Source organism: Heterobasidion irregulare (genome assembly GCF_000320585.1).
Source record: "Heterobasidion irregulare TC 32-1 unplaced genomic scaffold scaffold_03, whole genome shotgun sequence".
Taxonomy (NCBI): domain Eukaryota; kingdom Fungi; phylum Basidiomycota; class Agaricomycetes; order Russulales; family Bondarzewiaceae; genus Heterobasidion; species Heterobasidion irregulare.
Window position 1 is genome coordinate 1,675,122 of NW_009258199.1, and position 18,298 is coordinate 1,693,419.

An 18,298-nucleotide genomic window follows, 5' to 3' on the forward strand; every position below is an offset into this window, starting at 1 on the left:
TCACGTCGGAGAACAGAAGAACAAGTCGAGTTAAATGAATTGACTCGTGGCTTGGTACTTACGAATGAACAAGGCACCAACGTCGGACAATGATAGACAGAGGACGTGATTGAGCGGGCGGGACAGCCTTACACTGCCTATCAAACAAGATCAGTGCAATGCAGGAACATTGGGCTTCAGGACATCAGAGAGGCGGTTGCTCACGTCGACGTTGAGCTACAAAGCCACGGTAAGTGCCAGGTTGAAGAAAACCACAATGCATTACATCATGGCAGAAACGGTATTTACAAACCAACCACCCGATGCGTACAGAAAAGACCAAAAAGAATAAATAGGACGAACCGCGGCATCATCGTAGGGCCTGAACAGACACTGGCTACGTACGAGGCAATCCGAGGTGACCAAAAGGCGCGCGTGTGTCATTTCCTAACGTATCACGATACAACTGGCTCTGTGACAACGAATTCACGCTTGCCATCCGGCACCGACAGACCCAACAACTTCCAATCGAACCAGCTGGCAAAAAGGGACGCAGTCGAAACTGGAGTCTGCTCCGCGTCTGTGTGGAAGGAGACGTCGTTCATGGTATTGAACTCGAGGTGTGGGTTGTGCGTTGCGAGGCGGTGGGTGAGCAGATGGCATGCCAGTATGAAGAACAATAACAGGAGGATGAGAGTCGTGCGAGCCTTGAGCTGCTTGGGGGCCGTAAACGATGTCACGCGTTCGCGAAGAGAGGCTTTAGGAGGTGCCAAGAAGGCGATAGAGAAGTCGCCAGAAGAGGACGGTGAGGACGGGGTCACGATGATGGCCGGGAGGGGCGACTTCTCACTGACGTCGGAGAGTGAAAGGTCTGGTGGTACAAGACAGGGATCAATCAGTGGCGGACCAATGGTCGCTTTGGGCCCTGGCTACTCACCAAGGGGCTTCGGAATCAGGATAAAATCCCTGTGCTGTGGCAGACGGTGACGACGGGGAGCTGCATCATGATTGAACACGCTCAGGACGGGACAGTAGACAGGCTGGCAGTATGTAGTCACTCACAATGAGGAGCCATTGATGTGATCGTGTGCGATGGTACTATGAAGGTGAAGTCTAGGTATGGTATGATACTGTCTCGCTTTTGGCTGCTTGAGGTTGAACGGCAGACGGGAGACGCGGGGGATCGAAAGAGTGTTGTATAAAGAATGTGGTGGTGAGGCGCGAGGCTCGACTAGAAATGCAAGAGCAGCCGCAGACACTGAAGTGCGACGCAGGGGAGAAGAGAGACGAAGGAGGTGGTTTTGAATAGAGAGCGGCGACGAGCCTAGACCACGGTGCGGCGGCTTCTGCTTAGCTCAGCAGCGAAAGAGGGGCGCATTTCCCGGTTAGGAAGGTGCGTGCGCACGATGGCTCTCACCGAATCTTCTTCCTTCTCAGGCAGCGATCGCCCGCTCCGGTCGACGCAGCTGCCCTGTGAGGCCTATGTCCTTGCCCTCGCAGCCCTCCCAGACACCTACGCCGCAGCCGCGTCCGCCCCTTCAAGCCAGATACACATCTTTGACAAAGCGTCGCTGCGTGATGTCCTGACCCTGAGCGGCCACGACGGAGGAATCACCCATCTTCGTGCCGTCGACTCCGTCGCTGGGACCAATCGCCGCGTCCTCGTCTCTTCTGGAAGAGATGCATCTGTCAAAGTCTGGGACGATCGCACGCGCTCCCCTCCCCTCCAGAGTGAGTCCGCTCCCCAAGCATGCCTCCCGGTCGCGTTTTGACAGCTGAGAAGACGCTCTGATCCTTTCCCAGTGAGACCCGCGGGAACGCCCTCCGCACTGCTTTCTTGTGATGTGTCGCAAGATGGCATGCTGGTCGCTGCCGGCACGCTCCTGCAAAATGACGACGCCCTGATCCACTACTGGTCCGTAATCGGTCGATGGCAACTACCGGTTCCGTGCTCACCTGCCTTCTCCTCAGGGACCCGCGGAACCCTGCTGCCCCTTTGCGCTCTCATTCGTCGACGCACTCTGACGACATCACCGCCGTGCACTTCTTGCGCCCGTCGTGGCGCTCTCCTTCGCCCGATCACAGAATCATCCTGTCTTGCTCCTCAGATGGCCTGGTCAGCACCTCCAATGCCGACGAAGATGATGAGGACGAGGCTGTTATGCATGTCGCCAACTGGGGATGTAGTATCTCCCAAGCTGGCTGGATCACGCAGAATAATTCACCTCCTCGTGTTTGGGCGAGTAGTGACATGGAGACTTTCAGCACATGGTCTGATGAGGTTTGTGGTGACCAACGTGCATCCAGATTTTGACCGCTCTGACGTGATTTCGCTGCAGCTCCAAATCGCACACGACCTCGATATCCGTGTTCCATCCGTCCATAGTCAACAGCGAACGTGGGTGACGGACTATCTCGTCGGCTGTCATATGTCGAGCGAGAGCGGACTGGGCGTCTTTGTCGGTTCCAACGAGTAAATCCTCCAAGATGATGCCTTACGACAGTGGCTGACATTATCCATCAGAGGAGACATCGCACTCCTAAGAAACGCAGACTATGCCGACGGGGCCGCGCCATGGTCTTTAGAGCGTATATGGGCAAATGGACACACTGGCGTCGTGCGATCGATGCTTTGGGACGAACAAGTTAGTCACCCAATATCTGCGTTTGCCTTCCGGCACTGACTTCTCGAACCCTAGCATAACGTCCTCGTGACTGGCGGAGAGGATTCCAGAATACGCACATGGTCATGCCCCCCGCTGCCTAGAGAGCACGATGGATCGATGGATGCAGAGTCGACTAGCACTTCTTCTCGCAAGAGGGACTTTGATGAAGACATAGAAATGGGCTCTCCAACGAATGCGAGTCCCTGTCCCCGCTGTCCAGTACGACTCATCGCTAACGCTCAGTTGATCAACAGGCATCAAAAAAAGCTCGGCGTCAGCCACACTGAGTACAGTTCTCTGGAGAATGCCGTTCAAAAGTAGAACCAAAAGAGTCGCATCGTACCGGTCATCTGTAGGGAAGATGTCCGGCTATATGTACGCGTGCACCGCATCTTATATCGTTAGAATTTGCCAGGTTGAGACGATGTATGCGTGATCGTTATTTATATTCACGGAGTGGTCTCAAGTTGAGCATGGAAGTCGGATGGATTAACCATGGATCAATAGAACACGACGACTCCTTGTGGACAGTCCAGCCAGCTTACTTGCCAATACAAAAGTCTCGGAACACGACGTCCAAGATGTCCTCCACGTCGATCAGACCTGAGATTTTACCCACCGCTTGCGCAGCATAGCGTAGCTCTTCGGCGCCTAGAACTATATCCTCGGCGGCTTCAGAGATCGATACGGTTAAGCCCGTACGCATGTCAAAGAAGGCACGACTCACATGCTTCCAGGAAAGCATCCAGGAAGAGAAGGGCAGATTCTAGATGTGTGCGGTGGCGGGCGTGCGTTATCAGCGGTGCGTTGAGGGTGCCCTGATCCTCTAGGAGGTTATAGCTATAGGGGAAAAGGGGATCAGAAGCCGTGTGCGCTTTCGAGAAGTGGCTGGCTCGTACCGTGTCTGCAGCGCTGTCGCGAAGCCCTGTAGAAAGTCCGTCGTACCTTCACCATTGGCCAGACTTGCTGTCCATTGAGGTGTATCAGGGAAAGTCTCCCGGATGACAGTTTCGACTGCTTTCAATGTGGACGGTGGCACGAGATCCGACTTGTTAAGTAGGATGTATGCGCTCTTTTCGAGGAGCGATGTGATGTGGGCGGAGATCGTAGGACCAGATGGAGAGTCTTGTATGATGTCGGGGAGCGAGAGAACGAGTAATGACACGTCTGCCTGTCGGACACTGATGAAGGGGGCGACGCTTTTGGTAAACATCACAAGCATATTCTGGTCGACTCACGCGTCTTCCGCCCTGCGGACTCCGATGGCCTCCACGACGTCTTCCGTTTTCCGCAGCCCGGCGGTATCAGCCACGATGACAAGGAGCCCTCCGATGTCGAGCTCGAGCTCGAGGACATCGCGCGTGGTGCCGGGAATATGGGTCACGATTGCCGCCTCACGCTGTGCTATTCTATCGTTGTGGATGCCATGTAAAGATGCTATCAAAAAGGGGCTGCGCACCGAAGAAATTCAGGAGGCTGCTTTTTCCTGCGTTGGGAGGCCCGAATATCGCCAAACGGACACCGGAGCGCACGATCTCCCCACGGCGATTGTCCGACAGGATGGCCTTGATCCTGCCGCGCAGGCGTTCCGCTCTGGTTCTAGCTGAATGCGGACGCGATGAGCGCGCATGTCGCGGATTCATGTCGCGCAACAGGGAAACGGCGCAGACCTTGCTCGAAGACGCCCTCTTCGATCTCTTCGCCCTCCCCGAAATCGATCAGCGCCTCGACCAGAGCGAGGCACTTGATGATTTCCTGTCTCAATTCTTCAAATCGGACCCTCGCGGTTCCCTACATGTCCGCGCGTCGAACAAGAAAAAAGGAAACAGGTGTTTTGTATTGAAATTCTGGACGTTCAGACAAAGAACGGCGTTCCTACCTACCCCCACCGCTCTCAGCGCTGCCTTGCGCTGGCCGTCGGTCTCGGCATCAATAAGGTCCTTCAAACCCTCGACCTGCGTCAGGTCGAGTCGCCCGCCTTCGAAGGCGCGGCGCGTGAACTCGCCCGGTTCAGCGAGGCGACAGAAGGGCAAGCGGGAGATGGCGGAAAGGACGGCGGATATGATAGCGCGCCCGGAGTGGATGTGTAGTTCAACGACGTCTTCTGTTGTAAATGAGCGTGGCCCTGGAGCGGAAGAACGGTTTGATGCCTGACTCTGTTCAGAGAGACAATGTGATGCAAATACCTTTGAAGAATACCACAAGACCGTCGTCGAGCACTTCCTCGGTCAGAGGATCGACCAATCGGCACCTTTCCATCTTCCATGGCACGGGTACCCTCCTTTTCTTTCCCTCCTTTGTACCGCTTAGGGTTCTCACCATTTGTGCCCACACTTCCATGGCATCTGGACCTGAGATTCTGACCACAGCCACGCCAGCTTTGCCAGGCGGTGTCGAGAGCGCGTAGATCGTCCTGCGCTGGGCGTCTGATAAGACCAGTTCCTCTGAGTTCATGTCCGAAGAACGATTATGTGTGGAAGACACAGCATATGTCCGCGAGTTATATCTTGGAGTGCGGTGCAAGCTGAGCGCTCGTGGCCGCATCTTTCGACGCGTTTCGGGAGTCTCCAAGGTCCTAGAAGCAAGCAATGAGAACATCCTCCTTCTATACGGCAGACCATAGCTGTATGACCGGGCGCAGGATGCGCGTGTGATGGAGAGCATGTTGAACCCTCGCAGGCGCTGACGATGAAGTCAGGGCTAGTCAGGGGAATAGAAGCACTCGCCGTTTCCCACGATGGCATATACTATCTTGCTCCATCCCCTCTGCACCATCCTTGCTCACGTCCCCATTCCCTCGTCTTTCTGCTCAGCTGACATCCACATTGTTCTCAACTCGTAAATCTCAGCGCTGACACCATGGGTCAATCACGTCCGTATCATCGCCATTTATTTCCTTTCGTCTTGGCACTTACGCTGACTCGGCGTGTCCCGATGGATAGCGTCTCAGTTTATGGAGGACATGGAAAAACGGTCCAACTGTGCGTCTTGCGCGGATCCCCTCAAAATGCTTACCCGCGATTACAGAGCTTGATGTGGCTCACCTGTTCTCGTCCAGTCAATGCTAACGAGTTGGAACGACTCAAGAAGCGGTTCATGAAGCTCGATGCGTGCGTACGCGTCTCGTCCGTTCCGCCGACGCCTTGTATCTCATTTTATGCGTTCACGCATGGTCCGACGATGCATACACAAATACGCCAACTTTGCCACCCGGACGCAGTGACGGTTCCGGATCGATCGACCGCGACGAGTTCTTGCAGATTCCGCAGATCGCAAACAACCCGCTCGCATCGCGAATGATAGCCATCTTCGACGAGGAGTGCGTCTCCTCATAAGTGCGACTGTTCTTTCAGTTCTGACTCAATTGTCTGCGTGATCCGTCTGCCGTCGCAGTGGCGGTGGCACTGTTGATTTCCAGGAGTTCGTCGGGGGCTTGAGCGCGTTCAGCAGTCGAGGAGGCCGAGAAGAGAAACTTCGATGTCAGTGCGAACCTCTTCTCACGGCCGCCTCACCCGTAAGCCTATTTATTCACACCGTCCATTCTAGTTGCGTTCAAGGTCTATGACATGGACCGGGACAATTTCATCTCCAATGGGGAGTTGTTTTTGGTCCTGAAAATGATGGTCGGGAACAATCTCAAGGTACGCACGCCGCCGATGCAGTGGCCCATACCACGCAGCGAGGCATTGATCGATCGACCCGTACGCAGGACGCACAACTGCAAGAGATCGTCGACAAGACAATAATGGAGGCCGACAAGGACGGTGACGGCAAGCTCAGCTTTGAGGAGTTCACACAGATGGTCTCCAACACGGTGCGCGCCTCTTCTCCCCATCCTCGCCGATCAATGATTGATCGCGACCCCCGCTCGATGTTACAGGACATCGTGAAGCAGATGACGCTCGAGGATCTCTTCTGATGTATCTCCTCCTTCTCTATACCTTGGGTCACCGCTTTCCTTGTTCTGCATCTCCCTCTTACACCCGTCCGCTCGCCCGCTCGCCGTCATACCCCGCATTCCATTCCTACGTTCTGCCACGGTCTTAATCGATGCACGCATATGAAGAAATGTAATACCGAACACTGTACCAGCTGCGCTATCACGATTCACGACTTTTGCATTCTTGGCTTCGGGACCGCCCCAAGCCTGGGCCACCTTGTTCCCGTGTAGACTGCATCGCTGCCGAATCCGCCGACAGGTACCCGTGGACACTGGTCGGAGCTTGATCACGACAAGGCGCCCATCAGAAACACTGCGAAACCATTCACGCATCATTCACACAACGCCCAATCAAATACAGGGGTGTTTCTATTCTCTCTCTCAATTACAAACAACAACGATGCAGTGGAGTACAAGGAAGTAATACGGGGACAATGTAGTGTCAAAACAAATGCGAGGCGATCAGATGTATGTACGGTCGACGGAATGCAGGCGTCAAAAAAAACATATCACGGGTGGGACGGGAAGCTGGCTAACCACTGATGAATGGAGCGGTGTGGAATCGATCAACTCGAGTTCGTTCCATCGCTAAGCATGAACGAGGCTACTGCGGGCATAAAGATAACGGGCCAGTGTCATGATAGGGTTAACGCATGCGGAGGCGAGTCTGAGGGGAAAGGGCGAGGGGCTCCTAGAAAAATCGGGCCTGAGCGCCGGCGGAGTGCAAGATGCGTGCGGTGGCGTCGATAGTGTGCGTGGGGTAGTGGTAGCCGATAATAGTCACAGGGACGAGGTGCGGAAGCCGGGTATGGTGAATCACGGTGACGGAGGCGAGAGAAGAAACTTAGGGATCAGGGGTTTCTATCTGTCGAACATACCGGGCGCGCCTGCTAGGAGGGATCTCGTGTCTACCTCCATGCCCATGGCATGAATGGGTTGCGACTGAGAAGCCGCTTTGAGGAAGGGGGAGTTGTGCGAGGGCCTGGCGGCCTGTGCAAAAAAGGATGTGGAGGGGGTGTGGTGCTGGGAAGCCTGCACGACTGCGACATAAAACGGATCGGTGTTGGTGAAGAGCGACTGGTCGTAGAGTGCGGGGGAGGATGCATATGTGGGGGAGGGAAATGCATGCGCCACGGAGGGCGAACGATGCCTGAATGAAGGGTTGGGAGACAGAGGCTGTGCGTAGACCCGCTGGGACATGGCCGAGGAGGACTGTCCGAGGATATCCTCGACCATGCGCTCGTCCTCGACGTCTTCCAGATCTGTCTCCCGGATGTCATCGGCCATTCGGGACGGGGTGATGCTCACGACGCTGCTGCTGCGTCGGCGGCTGCCGCTGTCCCAATAGAAGCTGGAGGTCGGGGTGCGGGCGGTCGGGGTGTTGCAAGGTTGTGGCTGGCCTGCCCTGCGAGGGATTTGTTGTGACGGTGAGGAATGGGAATGTGCGAAGAGGCTCTGTGCGAGCTGGGCCTGAGGATGGAGAAGAAGATAAATTAGAGGCTAATTTGGCAGGGGCGGGAGAGGGAAGGACGAACCTGAAGGGCGGCGAGATCGATTGCTTCCTGGCCGATGTGGCTGGCGTTGAAAGAGTTGACGAGGTCGTCGACGGCGAAGCTCATTTGTGCGGGGAGTGGCGGGGCAGACGGGGCTATGTGGAGGGGGCGAGGAACGGTGCAGCAAGCTTTATAGCTCGACCGAATGCGGACGACCCCTGGCCCGCCTGAGCTCGGCATGTGTCGGCCCGGCTTTCTCCCCCGCATCTCCTGCCAGCCTCAGCCTCGACGTCACCGAGCTCACTCCGTGTCCAGGCGTGTCTCTCGTCTCCATCCAGGCCAGCCGCGACGGCCGCGAGCAACCCTCCCCAGTCCTCGCTCGCCGAACCGTCGCCCCTTTCGGTCCTTTCCATGCGTTCCCACCCGTCTTCTCTTCCTCGTCCCCCTCTAGCACCGTGCTCGTCCGTGCCGTTGGATCGTCGCTCCCACCCACCTTATCTATATACTACGCATCCTTCCACCACCACGCGTCCCGCCTCACCCAGGGCCCACGCCAGGCCGAACGGATGCACCGTGCTTCCAGGCTCCGGATGGCCACTCTCGCTCGAGCGAAACTCCACAGTCCGTGTACGGACCCGATGTGCCATCCATCATCGTCGTAGACGCCTCTCGGGCGTCATAACGTGGTCCCCGGCGCTGGCCGTTTCCCCACACTCGATCTCTCCGGGTCTTGGTCTTCTTCGCTTCGTGTGTTCTTTCACTGGTCCCGTCGTCTTGTCACGCCATTCCGCCGTTTCCATTCCTCATGATTTTGCGTGCTATCGTCCCTTTGTCCTCCAGCATCGAGAGCCCGTCGCAGACATGCTCCCTGCACCGAATAAATAACACATGATTCTTCGAGCACAGATAATGAATTGGTCCAAATCTCCCAGATCTGAGATGTCGGCAGCGCACAAAGTCATGTGATGCGTGCCTGCCATATCCGTCTACGCGGGTTTCCTCTTCTAGCCTCTTCTCTAAACATCCCACACGCGATGAATGCGACACTTCTGAGTATGCCCACCTTCGCCGCCGTCGCAGAACCCACCGTCTGATCACCGCATGGACGTCCTGTAGATCCGTTTAACATCACATACCCGACCGCTGTCCAGACTTCTCTCCCCGCACAGGCCTGCCTCGCGCGGTTCGACCCTTCAGGAAGATATATAGCAGCAGGGCGCAGCACAGGGATGGCAGTAGTATGGGACCTGGAGACGCGTGCAATCGTGAGATGGCTTGAGGGACACGTCAAGGGCATCACCAACATCGAGTGCGTGCTTTTCGCCTGAGTGAGTCGTCGCGTCCGTGTTCACCTGCGAACCTGACGCTGGAACCCTGCACAGCTGGTCGCGGAACTCGAGGTTCGTGCTGACGAGCTCGTTTGACTGGAACGTTATCATCTGGGACCTGGCAGCGGACATGGATCCTCCGCAACGACACGCCACGATCCGCTTCGATGCTCCAGTGAGCTCTGCACACTTTCATCCACGCAACTGGTTCGTGCCATGTCACCACCCACCATCTCATGGTTGTGATCCGCTGACTCTGGATCAGTCAAATCGTACTGGTCCTGTTGACCACAGGTGACGCGTACCTTGTCGACCTGAGAGAGAAACACAGAGGCCGTGTCGAGCTTTACGAAGTACAGGACGAAAGCGACGAGGAAGCGCAGATCGCGGCTTCGAGGTAAATGAGATAATTTAGACGTGTGTTTTGAGTGTTGAACTCAATGCACACCCTCTCTCTAGGTCTGCTATGACCGTGGCTCGTTTTGACCCTTCAGGTAAACACATATTCATTGGCACCTCCGTCGGCTCCATTCTGGTATTCAATACACGGACAAAATCAGTGCGCGTTCATTCATGCATGTCTTATGTGTATCAAACGAGCTGAATGGTCGCCCCAGATGGTCGCCCGGCACAAAATCGCGGGCGCTGGCATCATGCGGGGGCTCGACTTTGCAAAATCAGGCCGGTAAAGTAACCCCTCTCGCTCGAGTTCGCGACTGACTTGACTCATCACGGGCACAAATCCTCACGTAGGCGCCTCGTCACAAACTCGTCCGACCGGACGTTGCGGCAGTTCAACCTGCCGGCGTACTTGCCCCCGAACGCGGACCGAGAATACATCGAGCAGGATCTCGAACCCTCGCATCGCTTCAACGATCCCATCAGTCGCACGTCCTGGCACGGCATGTCCTTCAGCCCTGATGGAGAATGGCTTGCAGGAGGTGAGTCTCAGTAAGAGGCCCTCTCGCTGACGGATCGGCGCTCCGTGACCCGCGCAAAGACCAGGATTGCTGAGCATCGTCGCTGGTCTAGGCGCCGACGACCCTGCGACGCACAAAATTTACATATGGGACATCTCGAATGACGGACAGTTTGCGAGCGCGCTCGATGGTGGCCGGGAGCCGCTGGTGCACGTTCACGTGAGGGAATCCTTTAGCTCCGTGTAGTAGGCGCGAATGGCTGATGTTTCGCGCGCGCCAGTGGCATCCGTCGAAACCGGCGATCGCGTCGACAACCAAGCAAGGGAACATTTTGATCTGGCACTGTCCTACGCCGGAGCGATGGGGAGCCTTCGCGGGCGGATTTGAAGAGGTCGACGAGAACGTCGAATACGAAGAACGCGAGGACGAATTTGATATCGTCCGTATTTCCCGCTTCGTTCAATAAATGTGGCTACGTGACTGACATCGAACAGGAGGACGAGAGCGAAATCGCGCTACGGAAGATGAAGGAAGAGGATCAGGAGGTGGATATTTTGACCGGCGTTGATGTCGTGGTTGCGGATCATTCACGGATGAATGGTGATGACGGGGAGGACGCTGCTTGGGCGGACGAAGAGGCGGACGAGGACACCGGCGGGTGGAGGATGAAGGTCGTGATGGAGGACGAGATGGATATGTTGTAGCTGTACATGCTGTTTCCGTGCTGCAATCGGTGTGTCTGAGCCGTGGGCGACGGTGACGCGTGCAGGCGAGGTTTGACGCGTGAAGGCGAGGTTGTTTACGCTTGTTGCAGCACGCGTCTGCGGCTGTTCCTCACAGGCCCGAGCTCTCCACCGGCCAACGCGACAAGCCGCCCTACGCGCAACGCTCAACTCTCGACACACAGCAGCCAGCCACCGCGCTGCTCACACACAACAATGGCGCCGACGGACGGTCAGACGATATTCAAGGTACGGCCACCCGTTTGTCCTCGCCTCCCCTCTCTCATGGCCTCTTTCCCACTCAGGCCACGTACAGCGGGATCCCCGTGTACGAGATGTGCGTCTTCCCTTCGCCCGCGTGTGGCGAGATACGCTGATTCAGGTGTTCGAACGCGCCCAGGATGTGCAAGGGCGTCGCGGTGATGCGACGGCGGGCCGACTCTTGGCTCAACGCGACACAGATCCTCAAGGTGGCCGGCTTCGATAAGCCCCAGCGCACGAGGGTCCTCGAGCGCGAGGTGCAGAAGGGTGAGCACGAGAAGGTGCAGGGCGGGTACGGGAAATACCAAGGCGAGTCTCTCCGCAGTTGTCTCTCCCCCCGTCTCTCGTGCCCTGACACCTCTCCCCGCTCGCATTGGCCCTGTCGCATCTAGGCACTTGGATCCCTCTAGAGAGAGGACTGCTGCTCGCCAAGCAGTACAACTGCGACCATGCGCTCCGCCCTCTCATCGAGTTCCAACCCGCCGCGAAGAGCCCCCCTCTAGCTCCGAAACACCTGGTGGCCGCGGGCTCCGGCCGGCCTGCGCGTCGCACGGGTGCGGACGCGCCCTCAGTGGGCACCTATACTCGTGGAGGGCGCAAGCCCGTTCCCGAGGTTGAAGAAGACTCTGTAATAGATCATGCGTCCATCCGTGGGTCCGAAGACGGGTCCATGACGCCTTCGCCGTCGGAGGTCTCGTCGAGCTCGCGCACCCCCTCCCCCATCTTGAGCAGTCCTGAGCCGCCTCTCTTTGGATTCAACGGTATTGATGGTGGCCACAACTCGCCGTCGCCTCCTGGTCGAAAACGCAAGCGGCGCGGCCAGGATCTCGATGACGGTTCTGACGCGGAGCCCTCCACGAGAGTGAACGGGATGGGCGCCGCAAAATCTTACGGAGACCAGATACTGGAATATTTTATCTCTGACTCTAATCAACTCCCGGACATACTCATCAATCCGCCGGCTGACATGGACCCGAACATGGCCATTGACGACGACGGACACACCGCGCTTCATTGGGCCTGCGCCATGGGTCGCATTCGCATCGTCAAGTTCCTTCTCTCGGCCGGCGCGGACATCTTCAAAGTGAACAAATCCGGACAGACGGCGCTCATGCGGAGCGTCATGTTCGCGAACAACTATGACGTGCGAAAGTTTCCCGAGCTTTATGAGCTTCTTCACCGATCGACGCTTAACATCGACAACTATAACCGAACGGTTTTTCATCACATCGTGGACGTAGCGATGTCAAAGGGCAAGACGCACGCCGCGCGGTATTATATGGAGACCGTTCTCAACCGCCTGTCGGACTATCCACGAGAGCTGGCAGATATCATCAACTTTCAGGACGAGGACGGCGAGAGCGCGCTCACGATGGCGGCGCGGTGTCGGAGCAAGCGACTCGTCAAGATCCTGATCGACCACGGCGCAGACCCCAAGGTCACCAACCGGGACGGCAAAAGCACAGAAGACTACATCTTAGAGGACGAGCGCTTCCGCTCATCGCCCGTGCTCCCCTCTCGTGCCGCGTCCATGTCGTTCCGGAATGCGCAAGCAGCCTATCCGCCGCCACAGGTGCCGCCGACATACTCCTTCGCGCCGGCGAACGGCGACAAACCGCCGCTCCATTACTCTGTGGCTGGCCAGAAGGCCAGCACGCGTTGCGTTACTGACATGGCCACAATGCTGGACACCCTTGCTGCGGCGTTCGACAAGGAGCTCCGCGACAAGGAGCGGGACATGAACCAGGCCCATGCGCTGCTCAGCAACATCCAGACGGAGATCCTAGAGAGCCAGCGGGCGGTCACACAGCTCAAGGATCAGGCGCAAGGGCTCTCAGAATCAAAACAGATGCTGCACGATCTGGAAGAGGACCTGACTCTCAAGATGGGCAAGCGATACCGCCTAGGATGGGAAAAGTGGGTCAAGGACGAGGAGGAGCGAGAAAAGGCCATTCGAAAGGCGGCGAACGGGGAGCTCGCGATCATTCCCGGGGTCCCTATTTATCCTGAGGAGGAGGATGCCGCTGAGGATGAGAGCATGGAGGTTGCAGAAGGTCGCGGAGTCAAGCGGAAAGAACCAACTCAAGAAGAGGTGTCGGACCTACTCGAGCTACACTCGCAAATTCCGACCGACCCCGAAGGGCTGCGACAGGCGTGCGAGGCGCTGAGAGAGGACCTGGGGAGGCACAAAAAGCGGAGAAAAGACGTGTTCGACGAGTACGTCGCGTTTCAGGCGGAGGCGGGAACAAGTGGCAAGATGAACGAGTACAGGAGGCTGATTGCTGCTGGGTGCGGGGGGATCCCGCCGTCGGAGGTGGACGGGGTGTTGACCATGCTACTGGAGGTGGGTGCTTTTGCTTGAAGCACGGGAAAGCCCTGGCTCATCTCTGCGTGCGGTCTCTGTGCAGTCATTAGAATCCGAAGAGCCCAGCGCTTCGTCTGTTGGTTGGAGTAGTGCAACGCAGCCTCCGAAACCTGTCCCTGCGGGATAACTTCCTTTGACTTGGTTGGGTCGACCGTACTTTACACGTGGTGCTTTTGTCTTGATGTCGTCGTAGCTTTTCCTGTCTCTTCGTCCGTGTACTGCAACGTATTTATCGAGCAAGTTAAGATAACTGTACAACTCGTGTAACTCCCGCCCCATTGTTCGCGGAGGTCATCTTGATTAGGTCATCGTCGTAAAACAAGTTGCTGGCTTTAGCCGTCACGACGTCCTCAGCACAAGTCGTCCTCGGATCTGTTCGAAATGTCTTGGTCCACTCGACAAGTCCGGACTGCTACAACAGCCCTCCCATGGACGAAGGATTTCCGCCATCTGCAGTCCTTCCCGCGACACTGGCTGAAGCGGTTCAGCTTTGCGGACCAGAACATCAAGGCGGCGAGGGTCAAGGACCGCATAAAATACTGGAACATCGTACCAGGCGACCAGGTCCGCGTGCGCGGTGACGAGAGCGAGAGAATTTTAGAGGTGTCGAGGATCAACAAGCTCACGAACCGCGTATACCTGAAGGGAATGGGCGAGACGGTGCGTGCCTCTGCTTCACGTCCCTTGGGTTCTAGCGACCAGGTGCTCATGCTCAGCCGCTTGCCTCTGGCTAGTCATCGAGCCGGACTGGTGTCAAGAACGTGCACTACTCAAGGTGCCAGCTGTTCATCGGGAATCACGAATTCCCGCCCAAGGGGAATGCGAAGGAGCCGCGTGTTGTCCCGTGCGTTCTCTTAACTTTTATTCGCCATGCTCCCGCGCCGACAGATGTACCAGGGTGTTTGCGACGCGTCTGGGCACCTCGCAGCCCCACTGGCTGCCCACGCACCATCGCTATGAGTGGGACCGCTTCGCGGCCGCCACGACCCCGCGACTTCCGGCGCAGACCCACCAGACGGACAGAGTGCGAATCCCGTGGCCCAAGGTGGAGGAGCCCGTCCGAGCCCAACGTCAGTCACGCGTTCTCTCAACCTCTGATCATTCCCTCGGTGCTGATTTATTCTAGCTACGCGATACGACACGACCGCCGAGGCGGTCACGGCCATCACATACAAGCCGTTTGCCCTCCCCTCCACCCTCAAGGCGCCCGTCCCAGAACTGGCATACGAAAAAGGCTACATCCAATCGCTTTTCAACCCGCAGGCACGCTCGTTCGACGCCTCCGCGCCTGTCGAGGTGCACCTGCACAAGGAGCTCTCGAACCCGCACGGCAGGGCGAAGAAGCAGGCACGCTGGCAGGCAAGACGTGCGTGGCGACAGACGCTGCTGTCGGATTATGTCCGTGCGGAAATGAAGGAGCTCAAGGGCCGCACGCGGGCAGAGGCGCGGGCGGAGGGGACGTGGAAGTGGAGCCAGAGGCTGGTGGACGAGCGGGCGGACGAGAGGAGGCGCCGGTGGAAGAGCCGGGGTGCGCAGACGCGGATGGAGAGGCGGAAGGTGCGGAAGGAGAGGAAGGCGGTCAAGGAGGGCGAGAGGCTGAAGAGGCTGGTCCTGCACGAGGCGCCGAACCAGGTCATCCCTCAGCCGCAGCAGTGACCTTCAGCGGTCCATATGTAGTAGTCGTAGACGTCGTAGACACTCGCGGCCGAGTGCGAGCACGTACTCTCCGTCGTTCACTTTTAGGATTGAATCGCATTCGCTCCTCACTCGTTTCCGAGTCACTTGCTCGAGCTGCACTTTGGAGCTTCGCATTCGGAACTCATCCGCCGACGGCCATCGCTTGCGCCTCGAGTCGGAGACGATGCACGCCCGTCGTCGCTCTACGTCTCTTCCTCCAAATGATGCGCCATATCAGCCAATACCCCAGGAGGTGTACTCCCCAGACTTCGCCCATGCTATACCGTCCACGGTCCTGGAAACAGAGCTAGACGTCGAAGAGGCCGAGGGCGCCGTTCTCTCCGATCCCATCCTGCCGCACCCAGTGGACAACCAGGTAAGATGGATCCACTTCGTGCTAGGGTGCGCTGTTCTGCTGCCATGGAACGGTATGGCTCTCGCCGTTGAGCCGATCTCGAAGCTGCTGACTTCCCTTGTAATGCACGCGCGGCAGTGATGATCACGGCGACGCCGTACTTCTTGTCGCGACTGGAGGGCTCCCCGATGCGGAGGGCCTTCAGCTCCTATCTCTCCACCTCCTTTACATTCGCCAACTTTTTCTTCCTCGCGCACGCAACTGCGACTTCGAAGAAGGTGCGCATCCCTTCAAACCCCATTCCCGACATCGATACATTCTTCCCATGACAGGCGTCTTCCTCGAAACAAGTCCAATGGGCGACCCTCACCCTCGCCATCCTCACACTCCTCCTCACCCTAAGCACATACGTGACGCTGCCCCCTTCCCTCTTCTTCCCCTTCGTGATCGTCAACGCAATCGCGCAGGCGGGCGCAGGATCCTACCTGCAGACCTCCGTCGTCGCCATCGCGTCGCTCTTCGGCCCAGCAACGATGCAGGCCGTCATGTCCGGCCAAGCCGCCGTCGCGATCGTCGTGTCCTCAGTGCAGGTCATCAGCGCGAGCGCCTCGTTGCGCACGTCCTCCGCGCCCGCAGCCGCGATCGCGGGCAACGGAGACACGGAGGCGCGCTCCGCGTTCATCTTCTTCGCGCTCTCGACGATGTTCCTCGTCGCCACCGCAGGCGCGAACGTGTGGCTGACGCGCATGCCGGCGTTCAGGGCCATCGTCGCGCCCGCCGCGGGCGACGAGCCGCACTACGCGCGCGCACGCAGCCTGTCGGTCGACCAGTCTGAGCGGCGTCCGCTCGTTTCCGACGCTGCCGATCTGAGCGCCTCTGGCGTGCACGAGCACGCACACGTCGGCGACAAGAAGAGCAGGATCTTGCGGATCGCGAAGAAGAACGTGCTGTACGAGCTCGCGGTCGCCTATGTATTTGTGATCACCCTGGTAAGCTCTCCGAGGGTCTATGTTATCTCAATGCGTTGCTGATCGTTACGAACGCGACTTCAGTCGGTCTTTCCGCCTCTGACGATATCCGTGCAGCCGACGAACCCGAACACGTCGCCGCTGATTTTCAGCTCCATCCACTTTCTCGTCTTCAGCTGCGGCGATTTTCTGGGGCGCCACCTCTGCTCCTACCCGCGCCTGCTCATCTGGTCCGCGAAGCGGCTCGGCACGCTGTCGCTCCTCCGCACGCTTTTCATCCCCCTCTTTCTGGCGTGCAACATCCAGCGGGACCCCGGTATGCCTGCGGGCGCATCCACGCCACTCATAGGCTCCGATGTGCTGTTCATGTTGATTCTGCTCGTGTTTGGGGTGTCGAACGGGTACGTGTCGAGCTTGTGCATGATGTCCGCGGGCTCGCTGGAGCACAATCGTCGGCTTGAGGGACGGAAGGAGGACGTGGACATCGCGGCGACGGTGGCGAGCTTTTGTTTGGTGGGAGGCCTCGTCTTGGGCAGCGTGATGAGCTTTGGGGTTCGGGCGGCGGTGTGCGGATGCAATCCGTTTACAGCGTGACGGTCAGGCGATTATAATGAAATGCTCTCGAGATTGTAGGACGACTTGTGCTGGACTGACGCATATTCTATTCAATGATAATGCTATTGTCTCTCGGAAAGAATCGTGACAGGTACCCTTCCTGCATCCACTGCGATAAGTAGTACACGTGATACACGTTCGTAGATGAGTGAAATACCACTGCGGGACATGTCGCGTCAATAAATTCGCAGATTTGCGGCGAGGGCAGGCGTGGAGGATGCGAAGCAGCGGGAGTGGATTGGAGTCCCGGAGATAGGAGTCATGCGGGCGGTCATGGTATCGGGTTCCGAGGCGCGCCGGGCAACCTCGGAGCGAGCTCCTGCATCTGCTTGGTCTGTCGCCGCTTCCGATGCTCAGCGAGTCGCATGGCGAAGAAATCGCGGTGCAGGCTGTATCGCTCGTGCGAGGGGGTGGTCGCTGCCGTGGGGGTGGGAGCCGAGGGCGTCGAGGGCGATGGAGTATTAGCTGAATCTTTCGTCTGGGACTTGTCCTTGCCTGTGCCCTCGTCCTTGACAGCATCCTTGTCCTTCTTCTGCTCTGCTTTCTCCTTCTTCAGACGCTGCTTTTCCTCCCATTCCTCCTTCACCTTGGCAATTTCCTCTGCGCTCAGCCCGATCTTCTTCACGGCGCTCGCGCCGATGCCGTCCCGGCTCTCGCCAAGCTGCGTCGCGAACCCCGGGTCGGAGAGGTGCGTCGTGCAGACGTAGATAAAGTCGATGGTGCTGGCGGTGGCGAGGACGGTGGTGGTGGGCTTGTAGCAGACAAAGCAGGCTTTGGGTGTCGCTGTTGCCTGGGTACGGACGTCGGCGGGATGGCGATGCAGGGGGAGGGGAGGGAAGGCTCACGCGCTTGTAGTAGACGTTGGTGAACGACATGGCGGGCGACGGGCGTCGGGTGTGTTCGCGAGCGGGGGTGCGATGGGAGAACTGTTCTGGAGAGCGAGGGGGGCGACGGGGTCACGAGGAGCGGGACGAGCCGCGAAGGCCCACTATCGCACTGCCAACACAAG

At 57.8% G+C, this 18,298-nt stretch overlaps 10 protein-coding genes across 10 annotated transcripts; 6 read left to right on the plus strand and 4 right to left on the minus strand.

Moving 5' to 3' along the window:
• Positions 1-243: 243 nt before the first annotated feature.
• Positions 244-1,251, minus strand: HETIRDRAFT_381701 (uncharacterized protein). Its single transcript, XM_009545644.1, has 3 exons — positions 1,042-1,251; positions 917-976; positions 244-850 (listed from the first exon to the last, which is right to left on the minus strand). The coding sequence occupies exons 1-3, from the start codon at positions 1,052-1,054 to the stop codon at positions 435-437; spliced, it is 489 nt and encodes a 162-aa protein (XP_009543939.1). The 5' UTR covers positions 1,055-1,251; the 3' UTR covers positions 244-434.
• A 134-nt stretch (positions 1,252-1,385) lies between these two features.
• On the plus strand, positions 1,386-2,966 carry HETIRDRAFT_123886 (uncharacterized protein; the record flags this gene model as incomplete). The annotated part of the gene is made up of 7 exons (XM_009545645.1): positions 1,386-1,710; positions 1,783-1,894; positions 1,951-2,260; positions 2,319-2,452; positions 2,504-2,624; positions 2,679-2,725; positions 2,900-2,966. The coding sequence occupies 7 exons, from the start codon at positions 1,386-1,388 to the stop codon at positions 2,964-2,966; spliced, it is 1,116 nt and encodes a 371-aa protein (XP_009543940.1).
• A 220-nt stretch (positions 2,967-3,186) lies between these two features.
• On the minus strand, positions 3,187-5,099 carry HETIRDRAFT_449780 (uncharacterized protein; the record flags this gene model as incomplete). Its single annotated transcript, XM_009545646.1, has 8 exons — positions 3,187-3,317; positions 3,373-3,485; positions 3,545-3,826; positions 3,884-4,049; positions 4,105-4,248; positions 4,316-4,436; positions 4,529-4,770; positions 4,832-5,099. The coding sequence occupies 8 exons, from the start codon at positions 5,097-5,099 to the stop codon at positions 3,187-3,189; spliced, it is 1,467 nt and encodes a 488-aa protein (XP_009543941.1).
• A 322-nt stretch (positions 5,100-5,421) lies between these two features.
• On the plus strand, positions 5,422-8,229 carry HETIRDRAFT_151005 (uncharacterized protein). The gene is made up of 9 exons (XM_009545647.1): positions 5,422-5,517; positions 5,588-5,626; positions 5,704-5,755; positions 5,866-5,964; positions 6,039-6,124; positions 6,192-6,286; positions 6,355-6,459; positions 6,526-8,061; positions 8,127-8,229. The coding sequence occupies exons 1-8, from the start codon at positions 5,505-5,507 to the stop codon at positions 6,562-6,564; spliced, it is 528 nt and encodes a 175-aa protein (XP_009543942.1). The 5' UTR covers positions 5,422-5,504; the 3' UTR covers positions 6,565-8,061; positions 8,127-8,229.
• Positions 7,447-8,204, minus strand: HETIRDRAFT_312049 (uncharacterized protein; the record flags this gene model as incomplete). The annotated part of the gene is made up of 2 exons (XM_009545648.1): positions 7,447-8,049; positions 8,121-8,204. 2 exons carry the CDS (start codon positions 8,202-8,204, stop codon positions 7,447-7,449), a joined length of 687 nt encoding a protein of 228 aa, XP_009543943.1.
• Positions 8,230-9,190: 961 nt separating the features above from the next.
• Positions 9,191-10,894, plus strand: HETIRDRAFT_21704 (uncharacterized protein; the record flags this gene model as incomplete). The annotated part of the gene is made up of 9 exons (XM_009544856.1): positions 9,191-9,387; positions 9,461-9,613; positions 9,672-9,803; positions 9,866-9,965; positions 10,024-10,091; positions 10,160-10,347; positions 10,439-10,545; positions 10,607-10,765; positions 10,821-10,894. Coding segments are annotated over 9 exons (1,178 nt in total), but the record flags the coding sequence as incomplete, so codon positions are not given.
• Positions 10,895-11,350: 456 nt separating this feature from the next.
• HETIRDRAFT_311814 (uncharacterized protein) lies at positions 11,351-13,801 on the plus strand (the record flags this gene model as incomplete). The annotated part of the gene is made up of 5 exons (XM_009546294.1): positions 11,351-11,385; positions 11,449-11,633; positions 11,702-11,854; positions 11,903-13,653; positions 13,718-13,801. Coding segments are annotated over 5 exons (2,208 nt in total), but the record flags the coding sequence as incomplete, so codon positions are not given.
• A 254-nt stretch (positions 13,802-14,055) lies between these two features.
• On the plus strand, positions 14,056-15,330 carry HETIRDRAFT_314083 (uncharacterized protein; the record flags this gene model as incomplete). The annotated part of the gene is made up of 4 exons (XM_009545649.1): positions 14,056-14,334; positions 14,409-14,518; positions 14,572-14,744; positions 14,801-15,330. 4 exons carry the CDS (start codon positions 14,056-14,058, stop codon positions 15,328-15,330), a joined length of 1,092 nt encoding a protein of 363 aa, XP_009543944.1.
• Positions 15,331-15,535: 205 nt separating this feature from the next.
• On the plus strand, positions 15,536-17,268 carry HETIRDRAFT_48246 (equilibrative nucleoside transporter; the record flags this gene model as incomplete). The annotated part of the gene is made up of 5 exons (XM_009544938.1): positions 15,536-15,779; positions 15,845-15,984; positions 16,039-16,587; positions 16,618-16,695; positions 16,759-17,268. 5 exons carry the CDS (start codon positions 15,536-15,538, stop codon positions 17,266-17,268), a joined length of 1,521 nt encoding a protein of 506 aa, XP_009543233.1.
• A 49-nt stretch (positions 17,269-17,317) lies between these two features.
• HETIRDRAFT_381711 (uncharacterized protein) lies at positions 17,318-18,164 on the minus strand (the record flags this gene model as incomplete). Its single annotated transcript, XM_009545650.1, has 2 exons — positions 17,318-18,079; positions 18,135-18,164. 2 exons carry the CDS (start codon positions 18,162-18,164, stop codon positions 17,561-17,563), a joined length of 549 nt encoding a protein of 182 aa, XP_009543945.1. The 3' UTR covers positions 17,318-17,560.
• Between the last annotated feature and the right edge of the window lie 134 nt (positions 18,165-18,298).